This window comes from Centruroides sculpturatus, unplaced genomic scaffold (genome assembly GCF_000671375.1).
Source record: "Centruroides sculpturatus isolate CEXI.00-Female unplaced genomic scaffold, Cexi_2.0 scaffold2274, whole genome shotgun sequence".
NCBI lineage: Eukaryota > Metazoa > Arthropoda > Arachnida > Scorpiones > Buthidae > Centruroides > Centruroides sculpturatus.
The window spans coordinates 1-11,185 of record NW_019386534.1 but is presented as its reverse complement, the minus strand read 5'-3'; the positions used below and the strand labels follow the sequence as shown (position 1 = coordinate 11,185).

General features: G+C 33.8%; 1 protein-coding gene and 1 non-coding gene across 3 annotated transcripts in view; both read right to left on the bottom strand.

The window, feature by feature from the left end:
- LOC111615249 (39S ribosomal protein L21, mitochondrial-like) overlaps positions 1-9,041 on the bottom strand; it is a 15,065-nt gene extending 6,024 nt beyond the window's left edge. Inside the window, exons 1-3 of one of the 2 annotated variants that reach the window (XM_023356660.1) lie at positions 9,014-9,041; positions 6,452-6,553; positions 658-870 (exon numbers count right to left, since the gene is read on the bottom strand). In XM_023356660.1, coding sequence (XP_023212428.1) covers positions 658-870; positions 6,452-6,506 — 268 coding nt within the window. In that variant the 5' untranslated portion in view covers positions 6,507-6,553; positions 9,014-9,041. The other variant, XM_023356661.1, reaches the window with a different exon arrangement.
- A 1,785-nt stretch (positions 9,042-10,826) lies between these two features.
- Positions 10,827-10,898, bottom strand: Trnap-cgg. The gene has a single exon. It is a non-coding gene; the product is annotated as a tRNA-Pro (tRNA).
- Positions 10,899-11,185: the final 287 nt, after the last annotated feature.

Here is an 11,185-nt window from a genome sequence, read left to right as displayed (position 1 = left end):
AACAAAAGATAAACGAACTTCGCTTCCAATTAGTTCCACATCCACCGTACTCACCTGATTTGGCCCCCAGTGACTTCCACCTTTTTCCAAACCTAAAAAAATTCTTGGCTGGAAAGAGATTCCACTCAAATGACGAAGTCATCTCTGAAGTGAACGAGTATTTTGCATACCTTGACAAATCGACCTATTGTGATGGCATAAAAAAGCTAGAACATCGCTGGAATAAGCGCATTGCTAACAGAGGAGATTACATTGAAAAATAAAAAAAGTTTTAACATTATTTTGTTTGTTTTTCTATGTGAGGCCGCGAACTTTCCGAACAGCCCTCGTAAAAAAGAACGCATGAAATACAAATTAAAACAGAAACTGAAATGCGCATGCGTACTTCATCAGACTTGCGTCTTCTGAAAATCTATAAATAACTTGCAAATAACATAAAAAATAACTTGCTTTGGCGGCTTTATTATTTTTTTTTATGTTATTTGCAAGTTATTTATAGATTTTCAGAAGACGCAAGTCCCATAATGGGCTTGCTAAAATAGCTTGTTTGGTGGTTAAAGGACAGAGAGAGTTAAAATTAAAATACCTTCAGAATTCAATAAATTTGCTTCCTCTGTATATTCTAAGTTTATCAAAAATGCAGAAATTAAAAGTTACCATTGGTGATCTTTTCGTCAACATCGTCGGGTTTTATAATTTCTCCAGCCAAAGGCCTTGTGCTGTACTTATTTTCGCCACACTTCGCTCGTTCGTCATTCAAGTTTGATTTAGTTCTCAAAAAAGAGGCAGAAATAGCACCGATTCGAGGAAGAGATTGTTTGCCAAACACCAAAGACGATTTACTGATGGCACTCGCCATATAAAAACACCCTGAAAATTTTTATATATAACTTAAAAAACATTTTAAAATTATTGTAACTTCTTTTTACTAAACAAATCTTAGCAAAACTGATATAATTGTGATATTCATTTTGTTAAACTTTTAAAACTAGAAACAGTGATGCATTGCAGTAAGTAATGTTTCCAAACTGTTTGCATGTGTCTCAGAATTAACTAATCCATTTAAAATACGTAATTTTGCAGAATCAAGAATTGATAACTGCATCAAGTGATGATCGATTCCAAAAATTTAATGCTAAAGTCAAGACAGTTATTATTAAACTTGTCGTCTTTGTTACTGCTGACATTTTTCTCTAGTTGTCAAATACCCAATTAATTTAATTCTTTTCCTTACATTATGCATATTTTTCTGTTTTTTCATGATCTACAGTCAGAGCCAAAATGCCTATGCCAGAGTCTAAGTACATGGAACACAGATATCCCCTATTTCCTGTATTTGCTAGAAGCCCCTGTGCTAATGCATGGTTTGCTCAAGTCCAACCTATAACTTATTAAAATTTGATCCCTTTTAAACTGACACCATTATAAACAATTGTATTGGAGACAACTGCACTCGAACATATTCTCTACTCATCACTTACTTCTTTGAATGCAATCTTCTACAGTGGTACCTCGGTATACATCTGCTTTAGAATACATCCAATTCGGAATACGTCCTGTTTGGACAAAACAAATTTTGTTTGGTATATGACTTTTGTTCAGTATATGACTTAATTCAATTATACATGCCATCTATGAACAAGTAGCACTATTGGTGTACTAGACCAGACTAGATGTTCACGGTGCCACAGTTTATAACTTTGTTAAATTTCTTCTGATTTTAATTGTAAGTAAAAGTTTATTATTAATCATAAATTGCAAGAAGGCAAATGAAAAGCAACAGAAAACAAAAAATGACTAGAATCACAACTGAAAAAAGAGATTGTTGAGAAATACGAAGGTGGCACACGTGTTCGAGATTTTAACTGTTGCATACCGTATTCCGAGAAAGACGATATTGACAATCATGAAAAATAAAGAAATTATTAAATCTGCTAATGCTGCAAAAGGGGTTAAATCAATTTCTAAACAGAGATCCAAGACATTAGATCATGTTGAGAAATTGCTTTTGCTTTGGATAACTGAAAAACAGTGTGCTGGAGACAGTGTATCAGAAGCAATTATTTGCGAGAAAGCTAAAAAGATACATGCTGATCTCATGAAAAATCAAGAAGGAACTAGCCAGGAAAGCAAGGTGTTTAAAGCCAGCCATATTTTTTTTTTACATGAAAACAGATTAATCATTTTTACATTACTTCTTATGGGAAAGGTTGGTTCAGTATACATCCTATTCAGTAAAGTCCAAACATCAGGAATGGATTAAGGTCGTATACCAAGGTTCCACTGTACATTCAACCCCCCTATAACACGGGTTCCTATAGTTTGGATTCCTATATCACGGCAAAAAAATTGCAACAGTATTCGTATAAACATGCTAAAAAAAACTCGTATAATTCGGTAAAACGTCATCGCCGACTGATGTCGCGACAGGATTGGTCGAATCTAGACCAATAGCAAATATTGTACAAACCGTAAAGTTTAAACGAGCAGTGGACCTATTAAAAACCATTTATTATTTAACGTCCATAAAAATTATATTTATATTAATGATGTCTCCAAAGTTCAGCAAATTTTTNGCGAATTTTTTGCAAAAAAAATAATTTATCAGGAAGCACAAGAATGCCATTCGATGACAAGCTCCACAACAAAAACAAGCTTAAGCAATGGCGTAGTCGAACAGTGCACGCTCGGTAAGTAATCCTACAATTTTTTTGTTTATAGCATAGTTTATATGGATTATTCCCAAAAAATTATACATATTTTGGAAATGTTCAGTCAAAATTAGTGTAGAAACGATTAATTTTATGGAAGAAACCTTTCAAACAGCTGTAGTCCGTAAACTGCATACGTGCTGGGCTGTGATTGGCTGGACTTGTAGAAAATGGATTCATAAAAACCGGAACGTATCTACCGTGTTATAGGAGGGTCAACTGTAGTTCTTTTTACAAATTTATCTTAAATTCACACCAATTCGAAGCTGACTAGAAACACATTTAACTACATTTTGTCTTCTTTTAATAATTAATTATGGAGTACAATTATCTTTAAAAGCTAAAATTTTTGGGTAAAAATCACATAGACTTTGAAGGCCAGAATTCTTGGATAAAGTTAATGCTGGAAAAGTACGAAAGGTGTGTTTGTGTGATTTAATTATGATTTTATAACTTACTAACATAATTAATCTGGTCACAACAGTTTTAACCTTTCCATAATTCTTATTTTTGTATTGTTAACTATTATAAAGACAAATTGTCCATTCACTATTCTTACTTAAATAGATAATATCTGCGAGGTTATGTGGATTGCAATACGGAGGAAGTTATGTAAGTCGGGTAATATAATCATCTGACTTGCATAACTCAATGAAAATGAAAAAGAAATAACACTACATTAGATGCAAGTCATAAGGCTTTGAGAGGTAAAACCAAGGGAAGAGAGTCAAGAAGTCCTTATACACTCACATAACTGCCAAACATAGAAGGCTACGGTTACAAATGTGTTGTATAATTATTGTTAAGTGACTTTGCACTGTGAGACCACTAGGAGAATTTTACAGCTAGGAGGTGCAACACACCTCCTAGCAGTAAAATTCAAAATATAACTTGCTCATTTAAAAAACAATGCACAATATGAAAAAAATTAAATTAAAAAGTTATATAATGCAACCAATTTAGTACAAAAAGATACTCCATGTACACAAATTATGTGAATAAAAAGCAAGAATTGCTAATGTGTATGGCAAGCACGGACAAGAAAAATGTGTATTTTGCATGTATATTTCTGCATGAGCTCATTCTTTTCTCGTGTGTTTATTTATAATGTGTGCATTTTGCATTTTCCCATGTCTTTGTTATGTATTTGTTACCAAGTGTTGTGCATCACTCACATGTCAGTGTGTAAGCACTTTACTACGCACCCTGTATATTAGCCTTTTTATAAATGACATGGTGCTTTTCTGGATCCAATTATATATTTTTCAGTACCTAGTCTCTCATGTTTGAGAGCAGTCATTATGGGCTATTTCAATGTTTGTGATGATAACAAATGATCAAAGAACCTAAGAGTTTGCAATGTTGGTAGGTTCTTTTTACAATGGTTAATTGAACACGGTCCCATTTTCTTAATGGATGTACTAGATTAATCATATGATAACACTGAATTCATTGGTCATAACTTGGTTAATTAAATACGTAGATATAAAGTAATTTGAACTAAAGGCAAGTGATTATGTTGCCATCATTAAAATCTAATAATTAAAACATTTGATTAATTTATAATTTCAGGTTCACAAGGTAAAAGCTTAAAGTTGGCCAAGTGTTGTGAAAGGCTTAAGATGCACAGTTGTTCCCAATCAGTATTGACTACGTTGAAAACTAAATTGAAGTCAAATTTAGAGATCTTTTTAGTTGGTCCGGCTCTTTTAGCTGACTTAGCTCCTTTTTTCTCTTTGTATTAAAATTAAAATCATCTTTCTCTCTCCAGAAACTCTCCTTTGTAAGTCCTTTGTAACTATAGCAAATTACAAGTTCACTTTTATGCATATCATCCATCTATAAAACTTAAATTTTGTATACATTACTTATTTGTTTTTGTTTATTTTATATAAATATGATAGTTTAGTTCTAAATTTGTCGATTAAATTCATATGTCTGAATTACATTCTTTCCATATTCCAGTCTCCCATATTCAAGAAGACCGAGCAAAAGAAACCCAGTGAGTTTTTTTTATATCTCCTCTGATGTCCTTCAGTGCAATACATTAGTCACTTTACACAATTAATCTGATTGTTTGCATCTGTGTAATCTAGAAACAAGCCTCATACCTTACCAGTCGGGTGCCCATCGAATCCACAGACACGGAATAAAGGTCCCATTACTGCTCACAAGATGGAAAGCATGCAGAAAAACCTTTAAATAAATTGGCAACTATGACAGTTGTTCTTATTTTCGAATCTATGTTCCAATATGTCAAATTTATTCATGTTATATAAGATTAAAGACTGTTGTATACTGAAGTGAAAACAGAAGTACTTGCAAATCCAGTGAGTTGAATTTCTTGTAAATTTATAAAAAAAGTTGAAGGGTTTCTTTGAATAAGTTTATGTTTTTCTAACAAACGTTTTAAAACTGGCATTAAAAACATGAATTTAAAAATTATATACATTAAGGAGAATTCTTTTGTAGTTAATCTATGAAAGAATTCTCCTTAATAAAGTTAAAATCTTTTGTGAGATTTCACTAAAAAATAATTTTTATATTGTGTATCTTGTGTATGAATGTCTCTTTAATTCAAACTTTTGTTTGGTAGATTATCTCATATGATCACAGTTAGAAACATCTTTATTTTTTTTTAATTGGATTACATTGCATATGGAATCCAATTTTTTAAAAAAATAAAGATGTTTCTAACCATAATGCTGTGAGATAATCTACCAAACAAAAGTTTGAATTAAAGAGACATTCATACACAAGATCTAATATACAGCAACCATAAAACAGATAAATTTTTATATTATTAATTATTATAAGAAGGTGAAACTCTTTTTTTGGGGGGAATTTTTAAAGAAATTGTAAATGCTAATAACAACTAAACTTTCATCAAGTCCAACCCCCACTTGTGATCCCCATGACCCTTAACTATCAAAATTTAATAGCATCAATGCCCCCAAATAAAAATAAACCTGTCAAGATTTAAAATTTTTGGTTTGTCCACGATATAATGCAAAATAGATGCCAATACCCACCACAATTTTGCAAGGTTTTTTTTATTTTTTGGCTCTGAGTGTCAAAACATCAAAAAATGCAAAAAAGAGTGACCAAAATTTGACTGATCACTGTATATTCCATATGTTATATTCTATAATATTGTACAGTTTAGAATTTACAACTAAAGCATAAATGTAATGTTTAGTACAAGAAAGTTCAGGAACACATTCACTTCATACTGCAATTGAATAATTTCAAAAGAATATCAGTAAATAAACAATAAAATAGATGACAATTTTTCATAATATTTATTATTTACAGATAAAATTTTATTTATACTTTTAAAAATACTGTATATACAGTAGAGTATCGATTATCTGAATCAATTGGTGACGGGTTGTTTGGAAAATTGATTTTTCAGATAACCGATTATGTACGAAAAAATATATTAATTTATCCCATGCTGAAATTAGTTCAAATCCTGGCACATCCTTAAGTACCCTCGCATGGTCATGCCTGTGCTGCCAGCTAAAACATGCACACCAACAAAAATAATATTGGAGTAGCCCAAGACATAGCCAAAGATTGCAGTGCCACAGCACTATCAGAAATTTAAATTTGCCAACTTGAAAGCTTTCAGTTAATTGATGTTTCGGTTGATCAATGCTCTACTGTAATTATGATAAATTCTTATATTTTAAAATAAACGTAATCAATATGTTTGAAAATATCAAAATTTTCCTCACCCATCTGAAAAATCTTCATATTAGTAGACTTTAAGATGCCGTAAACAAGAGTCATGTCTGTCCTTTAAAATTATATGAAAATAGTGACATCGAAGCTAATTCCTGAAAGCAGAACATAAGCATTTGAAATATTTTTACACTAAATACCAAACTACATAAGGACAAACTAAGCACAGTGGTTACTTGGCTGAATTAATTCACCTTTAATGGTGGGGAAATTTAAATAATGCTAACATTTTTGACCCGGTTAACAAGCCATCTTTGGGTGTAATGGTCAAAAGTGGAATGCTCATGCCTAAGCATTCCACATTTGACTTCACTCACTATTAAAGGTGTGTTGATTAATTCAACTAAAACATAAATACTAAGAGAAGCAGTAATACTGGCAATAGAAATACTGGAGAAGTTAGGGTGATTTTATAAACAAATAGTGAGTTTATACTGTTTGACTTGGATCGAAACAGTAAAAATAACTGACAATCTAATGAAAACTTAAAATTATGCTAATCTGAAGACTGGTTATAACAAAGAAAACAAACAATAAATTGTCAGAATTACATTGCTCTCTATTGAAACAAACATCTGATTTAATAAAGTATAATTTTGAAATAATTTTAAGTGTGTGTCTGTCTCTCATGTCTTTTTTCGATGCTTCTACTGGATCTACATGATTAAAATTTTTCATGTTTCAAAGTTCATCACAGAAAATATTCTATTTGCTTAATGTATTCACTCCCAACACAGTGAGCAACATCTCTAACTATAAAATGTCAAAGAAATTATATAAAATAGTCTTAGAATTCCTGAAATATTTATGGAAAACTTTAGGACACTCACAAGCAGGATCAACACATGCAATGTTGTGACAGCAAGTGCTCTAAGTCATCGCCAGCAGTGAGCACATTAAGTAAATCAAAATAAATTGCTTAATAAACATTAAGACAAATTTTTTAAGAATATTTTTCTCAGAAATGCATCAGTTGAGGATATTCTTATTCATAATTGAATCGGTCAGCACAAAAAGATATTAATTTTATTTCATCAAGTTTGTATATTATTAAGCCCATAGAAAGAAAATTTTGGGGAGGACATATCATATGAAAAGTTGCTCAATACAAATCAACTGCAAATGAGGTGGGTGAGACCTGTAAACCTTACAAATAAGAAGAAAAAAAGTCAAAGAAACTAACTGTCTATATGCAACCCTTGACAAGATATAAATGTAGTTCCCTGAATATCTGACTGGGCTGCTTGTTAAACATACAACAGACTTAACGGGAACAGAACACAACTCCAATCTCATTTGGAAGTAGCAAGTGCGATGGCATTTCTCATGTTTTACGAGCTTTTAACCATCTCTAGTAAAGTAAAAAATGATGTATTTTTGGCATTGTTTTGAGAAATAATTCGATTTTTTCACTTAAATTGTACCTCATTTTTGCAGTTCTTCTAAATTACAGATAGGAAACTTTCAAGGACTACATCTAGGCAAGAGTCACACATAAACCATTGGTTTCTTTGACTATTTTTACTCCTATGGGCAAGGTCTACAGCTCTGACAAGGTCCCAACCGCCTCATTCAGAGCTACATTTGCTGCAGCCTGCAACACAAGATAATCCAAAACTGAAATCTTCCATTACAGTCAACAATCTGAATTAGTATTTTATACTTGATACAATTGCAGATATCAATGACACTGTTGGGATCTTAACAGAGCTGTACAGCATGCCTATAGGAACAAAAAGTCAAGGTAACCGTACCTCTATATGTATCCTTCACCAGATATGGCCTCCTGAAATTGGCCACATGCGATCAGAAGTCTTGCCACACACCACAAGTTCCGTTAAGACAATTAAATTTGCATTTAACTATTTAGCTGGTGCAACTATGCCAGCTTCAAGTAGCCCACTCAACCATTTTCAAGTACTCAAAATTTTTTAGAGGGCGTGTGAGTTCTCCCCCGCATGAGCACCAACGTGGTTGCTATTGCTCACATCAAAGCATGTGGCTACATGTGAATATGTACGGCTCACCATTGCTCGACCAACATGAATATGTAGTACCAATTCGAAGTAAAAACTGTTTTTGGTCAAAAGAAATTGATTTGCATTTATTATTTGTTACAGGTACTAATCACCACGCCTAAAACAACTTGTTTACATTCACGACATCCATAAGATGGCAACCAAAACTGCTGCAGTTAGGTTTCCACATTTGGAGGCAAATATCTGGCAAAGGGTCACATTTAGAGGTATTGTTTCAATGACTTTTTTGCTCCTATGGGCATGCTCTACAGACTTATTACGGTACCAACAGTGTCATTCATATACATCTCCAACCGTATCTTATAGTTTTCTGCAAAGATATTAACACGTAACAGTAATCTATACAAGTAAACAAACTACCAAATATACGACAAACACTACACAAAAAACTAATCATAATGACATTCTCGACGGCCATTAACATTGCAAAACGGCCAAATAATATAAAACTAGATTAATATAATTATTACAAACTTTAATAAAGGAGAAAAGCTAAATCACGAAAACCACGCTTACCTTCGCCTTCGTCGTCGAATGCCCCCTGGTGACCATAATTAAAAACGGGAAAATACTAAAAATATTAATACTGTATATTTTTAAAATAAAATACTTAAATATTAATATTGCCACCTCGAAATAATTGTTTACTCAAAGAAATAATTGTTCAGATAAAAATTTTAATTAATATATTCGTAAATATTAACTTGACGTGTTCCCTCCGACTGATAACGGGGCATATTTTTTCAAAACTCTTTCCGTCCTGTAGGCACTAAGAGGGCGTTTCTTTACCAAATCCATTAAGACGGGGTGGCGAGGGACGTGCTCTACGTATCCGAAAAATTCCCAAGGTTTTTCGACTCGTCCGGATTCCATTCTGAGTGTCCCCAAAACGGTGGGCCGACAGCTTAACTGCTTGGCTATTTGGCCATAGTTATCTAGGGTTTTTTTTACTCTTTCCGCCCTGTGGTCACTAAGAGGGCTTCTTATGGGTTCGGCCAGGCCCACAATGGGGCGACCGGGTGGTGAGGGACGGGGCCCGACATATCCAAACGGACCCCCCTGAAAAATTCCTGGGGATTCCTTGACCCGTCCGGATTCGATTCCGGGTCCCTCAGAGCGGTAGGCTGCCACCTTGACCGCTCGGCCATCCGGCCGCATATTTAGGATTTAATTATTTCAGTCGAAGCGGTAGGCTGCCACCTTGACCGCTCGGCCATCCGGCCTCTTAATTATCTAGGGTTTCAAAAATATGGGCATGGTGCCGATGCCTCTTTTATAATACAAAAATATTAACGTAAATTTCATAAAATCTTTATCTCCACTCTAAAGTCACTAGGGGCATGCCTATTATTTACAAAAACAACAAGTTCGAAATAATTCTTTAGCTTCGTCATTTATTTTATGATTGCATCCATAATCGAATGTTTTGCCGAGGAGACTCCATTGCTCGAGTAAAAATGTTAATATGGGTTCTTCCTTTTTGACGACTCCTAGCTTTTTCTTTTATTTTTTTTAAGATATCAGACTTCTAAACTAACTTTTTGTACGGTGCGACTGTCGTAACTGGCCGTAACAAGATACTGATTACTATGTACTGCAATGGCGTTGCTTTCCTTCGCACGTCGAGTGTGCTCTAGACTTCAGACTCTAGACTGTCTAGAGCACACTCCACGTGCGACTCTAGATTCTAGACTCTAGAGTCTAGAGTCGCACTGCTACGGGAAGCATCAATCGTCTATGTGAGGTCCTAGACAGGTTCGAATTTCCGTTAAAATTCGCGTTTAAAAAAATTATTATTTTGTTAAAGAGAGAAAAAAATTGCCTGTCGCGACACGACATCATAAATAATAGGAGAAATGTGAGGCCCAAAATTGGTCATCTCCGGTTGGGAGATCAGATTAACTTCGAGTTTGACCACCTGTGATCCAAGTTGAAATCCTGTTACATGGTACATTAGTAGCGAGGTTGCGGCCGAAGTTTTCAACGCGAAAACGTGAACGTCTGACGTTCAGCGCCATCATCCTGTAAGCCTAGAAGTTTGACAATGACATTTGAAATGTCGAGCATGATCACCACTGACGTTTCAAACGCCATTGTCAAATTTTCTCTGGATCGGAATATCCTGTTAAGTACAGTGGTTAATGTGTGTAAGGAAAACATTGATAAGTTTCAGAACAGAAAAGTTATATTTCATTTTCAGTGTTAAAAAGCGAAATAATATATACATATAAAGAAAAAGAATATTTGGCGGCTTCATCGGCTGGAAACAGGTAAAATATCTAAGTTAAAAATAGACAAAATTCTGTATTGCAGACATCAAAAAGGAAAGGGGCTCGTCCGGGAATTGAACCCGGGACCTCTCGCACCCGAAGCGAGAATCATACCTCTAGACCAACGAGCCATTTCTTATTAATTTTTTATATGAACAGTGTTATAGTTTTACCAATAAAATAGTTACATTCAGAATAGTTTATAACGGCATTATAGGTTTAGTTGTAGTGAACCATTACGTTCAATAGTAAGTCCAAGTCTTTATCCTGTTTTCCTTTTTCGATATTCGTAAAGTTCTGCTTTTTTTGTACTCTAGCAGTTGTTGGTTTTCCATTAGGTTTTTAAAAATAGAAAACGTTATTTGTTCGTTAGTTGTAATAGGATAAATTTCTGCTTGTCCAGATTGCTTTGATCGCG